General features: G+C 34.8%; 2 protein-coding genes across 2 annotated transcripts in view; both read right to left on the reverse strand.

The window, feature by feature from the left end:
• Positions 1-13211, reverse strand: part of LOC100999399 (olfactory receptor 13C2) — a 164075-nt gene that overhangs the window by 4662 nt on the left and 146202 nt on the right. The window lies entirely within an intron of this gene.
• Positions 6795-13209, reverse strand: LOC110741376 (olfactory receptor 13C9). Its single transcript, XM_021927307.2, has one exon. It carries the CDS (start codon positions 9311-9313, stop codon positions 8357-8359), a length of 957 nt encoding a protein of 318 aa, XP_021782999.2. The 5' UTR covers positions 9314-13209; the 3' UTR covers positions 6795-8356.

Raw genomic sequence — 13211 nt, forward strand, 5'->3', positions numbered from 1 at the left:
CACTTTCATTATGATGCCTGTTTGACTTTCTTTTTTTCTTTATTCGACTCCCAAGGGGTTTTCCTATATTACAGGTCTTTAAAAAAAAAAAAAAAAAAAAAACAGCTTTAGAATAGCTTTATCCTCTTGACTTTTTGCATTTCATTAAGTTTCTGTCTTCATAGGTTTCTTGTTTATTTGGATCTAGTTTTCTAATTTTCTGATTTCTAATTTCTAATTTCTATATTCTAATACTATTTTTCTAATTTCTTGAAATAAGAAAAATTCTTATTTCTTCCTCCTTACTCCTCTATTTCTTGCTCTAATGAAGGCACTTAGAGCACTTTTTGTTTTATTATAGACTTAGTATTTTATGAGAATTTTTTTACTGGTTTCTAGATAATTATTTTCATTTTTCTGTTTAGTTCCTCTTAAATCCAAGCATCTTTCTTCATTATTTGGTGATTAGGTATTTTCATTCTATCTTTATTATTTCCCTTTTTATTTTATTTTATTTATTTATTTATTTTTATTTTTACTTTTTTCTGAGACAAAGTCGTACTCTGTCATTCAGTCTAGGGTGCAGTGGCGCCATCTTGACTCACTGCAGCCTCTACCTCCCTGGTTCAAGTGATTCTCCTGTCTCAGCCTTCTGAGTAGCTGGGACTATAGGCATGCACCACCATGCCTGGCTAATTTTTGTGTTTTTGGTAGAGACAGGGTTTCTCCATGTGGCCCTTGCTGGTCTTGCACTCCTGAACTCAAGTGATCCGCCCACCTCAGCCTCTCAAAGTGCTGGGGTCAGAGGCATGAGCTACCACGCCCGAGCCCATTTTATTTTAATAGAAAACCTGACCTATAATTCTCTAGTTATGAACTTTTGTGCAGCCAATTACATGATGTATGTTGTAAATGTTAACCAAAAAATGTGATTTCTCTTTGGGAAGATACATAGTTTTAAATACATGGACAAAACATGTATACATGTAAAATTTATTAAATATATTGTTAAAATCTTTGAAATAACCTATTTTCTGCCACCTAGATTTAATGAATTCTATGTAAATATTGTTATCAAATTCTTGTATACCTAGGATCCTTTTGTTATATAGGTTTAGTTTCTATGTTGTTTAGTGTAGATAGATTTATGCTTAATATATCGTCTTCATAAATTATAACTTATTGTTAATGATGTATCTTTATTCTATTTGACACTTTAAAGTTTAATTCTACTTTTATGATATTGATATTACACTCCCGCTTTCTTGTAGTTTGCTTTTGTCTGCTATCTCTTTGTACAACTTCTTATTTTTAACTTCTCTTTTATACTTTATTTAAAGTATACTACTTTTAAATAACAAATATCTGAGTACATTTTAACTACTTTTTAAATGTCGGAGTCATTTATGAGAATATTCAGACTATTCTATTTAACTTAATTATTAATGTACTACATCTTATTCTTTCCATCATGCTTTATTTTTATTATTTGAATTATTACATTCTCTTGTTCCCACTTTTTTATTTTTGCTAATTGATGAAGTTGTCATTCACTATTTGGTTTCATTAACTTGAACACTGCTCATTTTTTTCATTCAGTGAGTGATTGCCTTCTTTTTCTCTCGTCTCATAATTTAACTTCTAAGGCCATAAACTGTTTTCTCCAGTAGGGTGTGCTCTAATCACCTTAATTATCCCTGAAATGGAAATGAAGCCAAAACTCAGAATACTTTTACTGCCCCACTTTTATCCTAATCTCCTAATTCCTAGGTTTTACTGGTAGAATACTTACAAAGTCCTTACAATCTGCCTTTCTGAAAGTTCTTTTGCAGCCTTTAGATTATACAAGCTTGGATAGTCAATGTGTCTACCTGTCTATACATCTATTCATTGATCATCATTGATCCTTGAGGATTGTATTTATTGTTTTGTGTTTGATTATAGTATATTTGCAGAAATTTTCCTCAGATGAGAATGTGAGTAATATATACTCAGATCAATCCCTATAGATTATCAAATGTCTTCCTTTTATCTCGCAGGCAAAAGTCTGTGAATTTTGACCTACACATTCTGTGTCTGGGATGTAGCTTAAGGAAATAATAAAGATAGTTATATACAAAATGCAACACATAGTTATCTATTTTATATATAGAAAATATGTTATATATAACATAAATATATGAATTATTATATATACAGTATACACACAAATTGTGCCTGTTATCATTAATTGACATATCTTTATCCTATTTGATACTTTGTTATTAGCTGAAGAGAATATTTAAGAAACCAGTGACCAAAATCCCAGAGAACTTTCAAGCAGAAATTCCCTAATACCTCCCACTCTGTGGCAATATTTATCAAAATAACTAATACATACATATAACATTTGACCACAGACTTACTTTTGAGTAATTATCATACAGATATACTGGCACATGTTAAAGTGATTTTAGTACAAGTGGATTCATTAAAGTATTATTTGTAACAGCAGATGTAGCAAACAATTTAAATTTCCACAAGAAGAAAACATAGAAACAATGCAACACTATACTGCTGTCAAAAACAGTAAGGATGTTTTGTGCACTGATGGGGAAAGATCTTCAAGAAACATTAAATGGAAAAGTAATCATCAAACAGTGTACATGGCACACTATCATTTGTGTAAAAAAGATTATATATGTATATGTATATGTGTATATATACATGCACGTACTTTTGCTCACACATAGAGCAAAGATCTATCTCTAGAAAAATAAACAATAGCTTGTTAGCCCCACAAAAGGGAATATATAGCTTATTAATTGGGTGGGAGTGTTAACAGTATCCTTTAGTATATTTTAAAAATTTTGAACCTTGTGAATATATTTCCTATTAATAAAATAATATTTAAGCTAAAGAGTTCTTGTTTGTGGATTCCTAGCCTTTCTCCTTTCATCTTTCCAATAGCACACTACATTAATGCCATCCATTGCCGTAGGACATAACTACATATGTTTGAAAATTGTTCTAACTTGTTCAATATCACACACTAAATGGTAACTGCTGAGGATGAACAGGTACTTTATAGTCACATTCCCAATACTTAAGATAATTTATTTAATATCAATAGGACTTGCAGTACTATGTCTGTCTCATTTCCTACCAACCAGCTCTAGGCTATTCTTTGACCTGGCTTAGGGTCTAACATCCAATTCCATGTCACTTTTTTTCCACTAAACGTTTTAATGTTTTTATGATCTAAGAAAGTTCCTGGAATAAAATTACGGCTCAGTACATTTTGGCTATTATTCTTTTCCGTTTTCAGGTTCAAGGAGCCTTTTATCTTCAGAATACTTCTTCCACCTAACGTTATGAGGTACTTTGCTCTGAATCTCAGGTCCATTTTCTCAATTTCAAGACATAATTACTCTCCTCGGGATCACTTCAAACCCAACCTGATTTCCCTATTCTAATTCCTCCTATCATTCTGTAGCTTATAATAAAATTTACATTTTCTAGAACTTTTCAGATTTTCTGGATTAAGATATTAACTACTTGAGACCCCAAAGAGCATATTGCAATGTGGAGTTCTTTGAATAATAGAGATTATATGCACACCTGCAAAAATCTGCTCTCTGCAAATATCATTGTTTCATGAGCTACCTCTGTGCTACAAGATACACTATCAAGCATATTTCATAATATTGTCAAGGTCACAGACTTTAAAGAGGGCTTGGTTCAAATGCCATCTCTGTCCCTTGTTAACTAGGTGACCTGGACATGTCTCTGATCGCCATCGTCATCAGTAGAATGAAGATATATGGACAACATCTATACCACGTACTTGGGCGTAAGATTAAATGAAATGATGTGTGTAACTCACTTAGCACAGGAATGGTTCCTATTGTTAGTGGTTTCCTTCATGCTTGTCTTTTATGACTTTTCATTCTGTTAAGAGTTTTTTTACATCCCTGAACTAGTCATTATCATCCTTCCATGAGGTCAGGGATATGTAGCTTACTTGGCCAGATTGCACACAATGTTCTAATGAATGGTATTATTTTCATTTTTAAAAAATTCTGATACATTTTATCATGGTCACTCCAACCCTTTGGATGCGAGTGAATTAGGTGGCAGAAAAGAAAAATCATCCAAAAGATCCGCCTTTTATCAAAGTCAATCTATTTCATAAAAAAGATAGGGTTTTTTTTCATGTTGATAAGTTTATTGTGTCCTCTTACACTTGACAGTTTTATTGGATATAAAACCTTGTCTTTTTTTTTAAGTCTTTATTATTATTATTATTATACTTTAAGTTCTAGGGTACATGTACACAACGTGCAGGTTTGTTACATATGTGTACATGTGCCATGTTGGTGTGCTGCACCCATTAACTCATCATTTACATTAGGTATAAAAGATAGGATTTTAATAAGGTGCCAGTGTGTTCCTAGTTTGAAAACTTAACATGGCTGAGTTTTTCTTGACTGAAACTATTTTAACATCTTGAGCAAGCCTATTAACATAAAAGAGGAAAAGGAAAGTTACTATGACCTAATGACAGAAAAGCAAATATTCAAAATAGTCACCAAAGCTAATGCAAGCACATACGGATATTCCCTAAGATGGTCTCTTTCTGACTGTGCATTCCTTTGGCAAATTATAGGTTTCAGATCCCAAGAGATTATTTAGCTTTTTTTTAATTTTCCAAATTTGTCATAATGTTCTCCTCACATGATATTGTTGTATAAAGGGTCTCTGGCACAGTATGTAGCACACAGGCCACCTTGTTCATGGGTAACTGAACCAAACGGACCTGAGTTACCACTAGGGAACCACAGTCAAGGATTTGTTTAATATGAATTCTGTACTAAAGAACACACAATCTGCTATTTACTGTGTAATGAGCTTTAATTAGCTAAAGTAGATGACACAGTGTCCAAGTACTTTGTAATGTCATAAAAAACTGCACACTGACAAAAAGTAATTCATAAGGGCTGGGCAAATTCAGTTTTTGTTCAATTGCCTTTGCATGCAGAACCCCTCTTTTGGTCTCACGGCTTTTATTTTGTTCCTACTACATTCCAGCGAATAGACACTTAAATTCCATTTCCAATATTCAAAGTCACTCTCAAATGACGGGAAAAAAATCTCATTTTCAAACTGATTTAACCGATCAGTCCAAGTCTGGCTTACAGTTGAAACACTGTTCTTGTTTTTGCAATAACTTACCTCCAAACCAGAGGTTGTCTCTCTTTATAAGTTGCAACAGCAACAATTTTGTCTTACTTTTCTACTTGCAGCCAGTCTTCATAGCCACTCATTAGTAGCTGAATCTCCAAAGAGGCAAGAAGAGTGAGTAATCATTTTGTCGTAGAAATTGATTGACTAGTTGATGTTTACAGAAACATGGTGTTATGGACATGATTACTAGGATAAAGTGTCATGAAATTCCTCTAGTTCAGAAAAAGTATCATCGGATTCCTCTAGTTTAAAAATAGAAAGAAAATTCGTATTTGGCAATAAATTTTAGGACTAGGGCAAATTGACTTTGCCTCTGAAGTGCATGCTGAAATACCATCCCATTGTGGAGACCCACAAATTCCTAAAGATCTGCCTCAGGATTTAAGAAACGATTTAAATATTCTGCTCTTAAGGACTCTTCTAAACCTCTATGCATAACTTTAAATGGCCTGCAAGATGAAAGGTGTATAAAACTTATGTAACTTCAGAAATAAAGCCCTGAAGACCTAATTATGGGAGGCCTATTACTCTATTTCATACACAGAATCAGAAGGGAGCTCCTCTCTCTCTCTTTCTCTCTCTCAGTCTCTCTCTCTCTCTCTATCTGTATCTCTATCTCTCTCATCATTTTGGAAGTATAATTGATGTTTTCTGTACACAAATTGTCCATTCACCTTATGGATTTAGTTTACAGTAAAAGCTGACTCTGAATAAACATATATTTATAGATGGTGTGAAATAATATGCATTCAGTAAAAACTACTTCAAGAACCCATACAACCATTCTATTTTGCACTTTCAGCACAGTATTCAATAAATTACTTAGGATATTCAACACTTTAATATAAAATAGGCTTTGTGTCACATGATTCTGCCCACCCATAGGCTAATGTAAGTCCTCTGAGCATATTTAAGGTAGGCCAGGCTAAGCTGTGATGTTTGGCAAGTTAGAGATATTAAATGCATTTTCAATTTATATTTTCATGTAACGATGAGTTTATTGGTATACTCTTTGACATTGATATATTTTCATTTATTCTAATGGTGATACATACTGTAAATAAAAGAATGGAAGGACAGAAGGAAGAGAAGGATGGAGGAATAGGAAAAGGATAAAGGAAGGAAGGCAGGGACAGAAAGAGAAGGTAAAAGAAGGCAAGAAAAGAAAAGATATCCTCAAGCAGTATATAATGCTGTAAGAAAATGTGGCCCATATACACCATGGAATACTATGCAGCCATAAAAAAGGATGAGTTCATGTCCTTTGCAGGGACATGGATGAAGCTGGAAACTATCATTCTCAGCAAACTGTCACAAGGACAGAAAACCAAACACTGCATGTTCTCACTCATAGGTAGGAATTGAACAATGAGGACACCTGGACACAGGGCGGGGAACATCACACACCAGGGCCTGTCAGGGGGTGGGGTGTTGGGAGAGGGATAGCATTAGGAGAAATACCTAATGTAAATGATGAGTCGATGGGAACAGCAAATCAACATGGCACATGTATACCCATGTGACAAACCTGCACGTTGAGCACATGTACCCTAGAACTTAAAGTATAATTTTTAAAAAGGTATAAATCTGATATAAGACTATGGAGCTACCTCAGTCATCCCAGAGAATTAATGAGGGTGGCCGGATTTAAGCTGTGAAGGAAAACAACATTAGAACTTGAGCATTCAAGACAACCTGCCTGGGGGTCAAACATAAACTGCCTGACTGCCAGGGTTTTCTTCCTACCGGGAATTCTTAGTGGGTGCAAAAAGTCCAATGAACTGGTGTATGGGAACTAATAGATTCTCATAGCCTATTTTGTCAGGATGTAAATTTAATTATCAACGATCTCAACTCTTGCCATCGGATTTAATCTGTAAACAACTATGATGGATATATTTAAATATAGTTTGTGACTGTTTAATATTCCTTCCACTGAAATTAACAAGTGAACTTGGGAAGATTAAATGAGTGACTAAACCCAAAAGATTCTACAAGCAGGTAATTCTTATTTGTCTGTGTAAAACATGTTCATGCCCGATATAATCTACATTCGCTGGTCCATTAATAAAAATTGATTCAGCCAAACTGATTTCTTAGAATGTGGTTCACTCCTGAGCACACTCTGTCATTCATCTTGGGCTGTAAATTTAAAATGTTCTTCACATAGAGTAAAAAATTGACATAAAAAACAAGGAAAAGCAAGATAGTGTCTGACATTCCCAAATCCTCTTCTTCCTCAAATCAACCTGGTTAGTAACAGAGACAAGACATGAATAGTATTCGTACTAAAAATTCAAAACTTGGACAGTCTTCTAAGACTTGGAAAAATGTTGGAATTTCCTTGGGATAGCAAAGAAATCTGGCATCTTCTAAATGGGCATTGATAGGACACTCCATTCAACCCAGAACTAGTCCACGTTATTATCTGGACCAGTAGACTGATTCTCAAACCCATTTTTAATTTTGCAAAATGTTCTTTATGCTAAAGCCAACTTATAAGTTAAAGCAAAGAAAGACCATAAAGCAGGATATCCTGAGTGATTGCAGTAGGCCTTACTTTTAAACTCTATTTATCTACTCCGCCTTGATAGTCCCAAATACTCAGCTTCACAAAAAAAAAAAAAAAAATTAAATACAGAACAAGAAAATAGTATTTTATGACTCAACAGGATCTGAAGATTAATGTGAAACTATAACACAAGGCTTGCCACTGGAAAATGTGAGTGCAGTATGTTGGGCATTTTCTGTTTTGCTTTTTCTACAACAGATGGCTTTATTTATTTTGAAAGATTCAATGAAATGTTGCCTATGAAATAACGTTATGTAAAAAAGTGAACATAAAAAGGCACATCGCACCCAATTCCAATGTAGAAAAAATATATATATAATATGAAAGATACTGTTCAAAATGTTGAAAAGTGGCCATTTCCCACTATTAGAGTAACAGGTAACCCCTCTTTCTTCTTTATTCTACTGTCCTGTATGTTGCAAATTCTCTAGAGTGGACATGCAATAATTTTGAAATTCTCTATCTCATTTTAACATGACATATGAAAATGCAGAAAAACAGTAAAAGTATCCAAAATTCTAACATAATTCTGAAGTTTCAACAATATTGAGTGTGTTCATATTCCAGTATATTTTGCACTCACTTGCTAAAGAACCTTCTGTTCAGTAGGTGTTTCACTGCCTCCTTCACATCCTTGTTTCTAAGACTGTAGATTAAAGGATTCAACATGGGAGTCATCACCCCATAGAACATGGATATAATTTTGTTGGTAGCATCCAAGTCGTCTGAATTAAATGTCTCCTTAGACTTGGGCTTCATGTACATGGAGAGGATGGTCCCATAGAATATAATGACCACAGTCAGATGGGCTGAGCAGGTAGAGAAAGCTTTGCTTCTCCCCTTAGAGGAGTGAATCTTGAGGATGCTGGAAATGATTAATGAGTAAGAGATAATAATCAAGAGCAGTGGCATCAATGTGAACAATATTGTGGCCACAAGCATGATGAACTCATTGCCTGAGATGTCAGCACAGGCCATCTTCATGACAGCTAGAATTTCACAGGAGAAATGATTGATGACATTATTCCTGCAGAAAGGCAATTGTACTACAAATGTAGTTTGTACTGCAGAGTTGACAGTCCCTGCAAACCAGGACCCAACAGCCATGGGTACATAGGCATCCTTGCTCATGATGATGGCATATCTCAGAAGTTTGCAGATAGCCACATACCGGTCAAAGGCCATCATGCCCAGAAGTACACATTCTGTTGTCCCCATGGCCAAGCCAAGGAACATCTGCACTGCACAGCCAGAAAGGGAAATGGTCTTTCTTTCTGAAAGCAAGTTCACCAAGGTGGAGGGAATAGAGGTGGTGGTGTAGCAGATGTCCAAGAAGGAGAGGTTCCCCAGAAAGAAGTACATAGGGGTGTGAAGGTGAGGATCCAAGATGCTGATTAAAATGAGAGTACCATTGCCTAGAAGGATGACCACATACATTAAGAATATTAGCACAAAAAAGAGTAACTCAAGCCTTGGGTAACCAGAAAGTCCCTTCAGAAAAAATTCCACCAGAATGGTTTGGTTTTCCCATTCCATTTAAATGTCTCTCTTTTACCTGTAAGAAGTCAAAAAAAAATTTTTAATATAATTTATTTACATGGTAAATGCAAGTATACCAATATACAAATATAAAAATTTGCCATGAACGCAATAAAAGTATTGAAGAAAGAGAGAAAATAGGGAAGAGGAGGAAGGAATATAGGGAAAGGGAATGAAAAGAATGAACAATGCAGGTAGAGAAATAAGAGGGGAAAGCTTGTGATATTGATCACTCATTCTTGGCCAGGAACTTTGTGATGTTTTTTTCACATGTTGCTTCCTTTAAATTCTACATTATCATTTGAAAGATAAGAAAACCTTAAGTGAGAGAGAGTTCAGCCTAAAATCACATAACTAATGTGCAGCACAGCCTAGCACAGCACAAGACTACCTGCTTGTGACCCATATTTGCCTGAGGTTGTTTAGTGAATTATAAAAGCAATACAGAGTATATTGCATAAGAGATTTGGTAATTGACTTTAAAACCTCACTCCCAGGTCAGGAGAACTCAAAAATAACCCATGTGTATTCCAACACTGAAAGAAGTGTGTCAATCTGGAGGTGGAATCATCAGAAATGAACCCAACCAGTGATTACTGTGTTCCTGATTATCCAGAGAACACGACCAATTCACGTAAAGCCCAATAATCCAAAATCTTAGTGTTAAAGGGCAAACACCTTTTTCTTTGGTTAGGGGTGGAATTTTTTTGTTGTTTTTTAAAATTATCATACAGTTAGATGTCATACCATAAATTGACTTTTTATCTTTTAGTGTGTGGTTCTATGAATTTTAAAACACATATAGATTCATAAAACCACGGCCATAACCAGAACACGGAACTCTTCTGTTACCCCAAAACACTTCTTTGTGATATTCTTTTCTTAGTCACCTCTTCCACCTACCTATACATCCTGACAACCACTGATATTTTCTATCCCTATAGTTTTACCTTTACCAGAATGTCATATAAATAGAATCATATGAGCCACTGCCACGGGAGTTGGGTTTCTTTCACTTAAAGCCTCTGAGATCCATTCAAATTGTTACTGCTAAATAGTATTCTATTGAGTAGATTACTGTATTTTGCCTATCTGTTCACCTTTTGAAGGACATTTGGATTGTTTCCAGTTTCTGGCAATTATGAAAAGAGCTACTATAAATATTTCTGCCTCAATTTTTGTATGACCAAAAGCTTTTTTTTTTTTTAGAATAAATATCCAGGAATGAGATAATAAGCATGCTTAAATGTATAAGAAGCTGCCAAACAGTTTTCCAGAGTGGCTGTACCAGTTTTGCATTTTGACCAACAACGTATGAGAGCGTCCCTTGCTTTCCATATCATCATTTAATATTGTCAGTAATTATTCATTCATTCTAATAGATACATATTCATATTTAATTATGATTTTATTTTACATTTCCTTGATGACGAATGATGTTGAACCTCTTTCTATATTTTCTTCCATTCTTTAGTAATGTATCCATTCATATCTTTTGTCCCCTTTTTTTGTTAACAAAATGGGGTCTCGTTGTTTCTCCCAGGTCGTCCTCAAACTCCTGGCCTCAAGCCATTCTCCCTCCTCAGCATCCTGAGTAGCTGGGACTATAGATTCATATAACCACCAACTTAACCAGAACACAGAACTACAGGCATGCACCACCCTGCTGGTTCTACTGCTTATTTTTAATTGAGGTTTATTTTTTCTTGTTGAGTTTTGAGAGTTCTTTATATATTTTGGATAGGAATTATTTATCATGTGACTTGCATATATTGTCTCCCAGTAGCTGGTTTGTCTTCTCATTCTCTAATGGAAACACCTTTTAGTTGCCATTTTAATTGGTTGCTGCCTAAGTCCCATTGAACATGATGCAAAGAAAGCCTATGACTAAAGAGACATGTTCTGACAGCACATCTCACTTTGGGTAACACTGCAGGAAAAAATCCACTGGAAAATAGCCATTCCCTGGGAATTGGGAATGGTGGATTTTGCTTAACCTTGCCTCAGAAAGTCTCAAGCTATCTCTTAATTTTTCCTCAGGAACAGTCATTTCTCCCAACCCCATCACCCCTCTACACAAACAAATTTCCAGTAGTATCATTGTCCATTGATGAAAATGCTCCACTTAGTTCACAAAACAAAAGTAACTTCTGAAAACAAACCAGGCACTTAACACATAGGCCATTTTTCTTTATTCACAAAGCTTGGCACAAGTTTAAGATCTAAATTGAGTTCTTTGAACCTATTTCAACCATCATCTAACTAACCAGATCTGCCTTTGGCCATTATAAGGGTATTTCTCCTTTCAGCCTATTTTGCCCCTTATTTCCATCAACTCCACTTTTTACACTTTGAGATTCTTTTATACCCTAGATATACATCCTTTTTTATCTAAATCCTAGATTCACTTTTTAAATGCTATGTTATAAATAAAGCTACCTCAATTCCAATTCCCCATTAAATTGTGACTGAGAAGCAATTTCATGGTAAGAAACATTCTTCCAACCACTGCCACAATGCAGCTATTATTGTGTCAACTCCACTTTGTCTAATAGAGAGGACAAGTGCTTAAGTCCTATCTTGGTGAGTTACTAGCTGTGACCATGGGCAATTTATAAATTCTCTGAATCTCACTATCTTCATCTATGACATGGGGGTCTTAATAGGCTTATAATGGGGTTCTCGGGAGAATAAATAGGCAATGCATGTAAAGTACATAGCATGTAGTAAGCACTATTTTTGTTTCTTTTTATCTTCTACTGACTTGTTCTTCTCTCAAATATTCTTTTATATCTCTGTCGCCAGTATCAACCGCTGCACAAGTATCTTCGGAATTTCATCAATCACACTTTCTCAGGTATCAAGTCTCCTTTCATCTAACTCAAATTTTTTTTTATCACATCCATGATATGAGATGGATGCGCATTTTACCAAAGTCTACTCACGTTGCAGTGAACAGTGTTGTACCATTATAACAAAAGTCCATTGCAATTTAAAACAAGGAACGTATAGGTTGACATTTTTAAATAGAGGCTATTTCAATTCATTCATCTAAAATCTAAATGTGTGTGTGTATCTCACAAATGTTACATCTAAAGTCACCATACAAATGCATTACCGCAACAAAAAAATTAAAAATATTCAAACTTCTCCAAAATACTTAGGCAAGCATAAGAAGTCAAAATTCTTCCTATTAACTAAAGACTCATTGCTCCTCTTCATTTACATTTTTCACAAATTAGAAGATATATTCAAGAACAAGTAATAAAGTATTTGTGTTTCAAATAGTATGCCTAGTTAGAGGTTCTGGGACAGGGACTATGCTAGAACATTTTCTACTTATGGTTAGTATTGGATGAACATTTGCTAAACTGAATAAAATCAAACTGAATTGGTGCTGTGATTTAAATGGCCACAGAATCAGAATTTTGGTGGTAACAGACTTCTTTGCATTCTGGATCAAGAGTACAGATTGGCAGCCTATTGAGCAGCAGAAGAGAGATGGTACCGTTAGATACATATCTGTGTGCTTGTAATAAAGTGAGGACCACAAAACTATATTTTGATCAATGAATCATTATTCCCAGTTAGAAATTATAAACCTATTCCGCAGTAGGACTGTTCATGAAAACAACTATACACCTAAACATCATCTGTTTTGAATGCTCAGATGACTTTGGATATGCAAGTAGTCTTTTGGTAATATTTTTTCTTTTTTTCAATTTTCTAACTATATCTGAGACAATCCTCATGGATTTTTTAGACTTCCTGTACACTTTCTCTAATAAGAAATATCACATTTTCAAAAGACATGGCTTATTTCAATTCATTTCATAAGGCTAACCACCCCCCACCCCACCCCCTTAGATTTGTGTTAGTAGTATGGCTTCAGCAA

This window comes from Papio anubis, chromosome 13 (genome assembly GCF_008728515.1).
Source record: "Papio anubis isolate 15944 chromosome 13, Panubis1.0, whole genome shotgun sequence".
Taxonomy (NCBI): domain Eukaryota; kingdom Metazoa; phylum Chordata; class Mammalia; order Primates; family Cercopithecidae; genus Papio; species Papio anubis.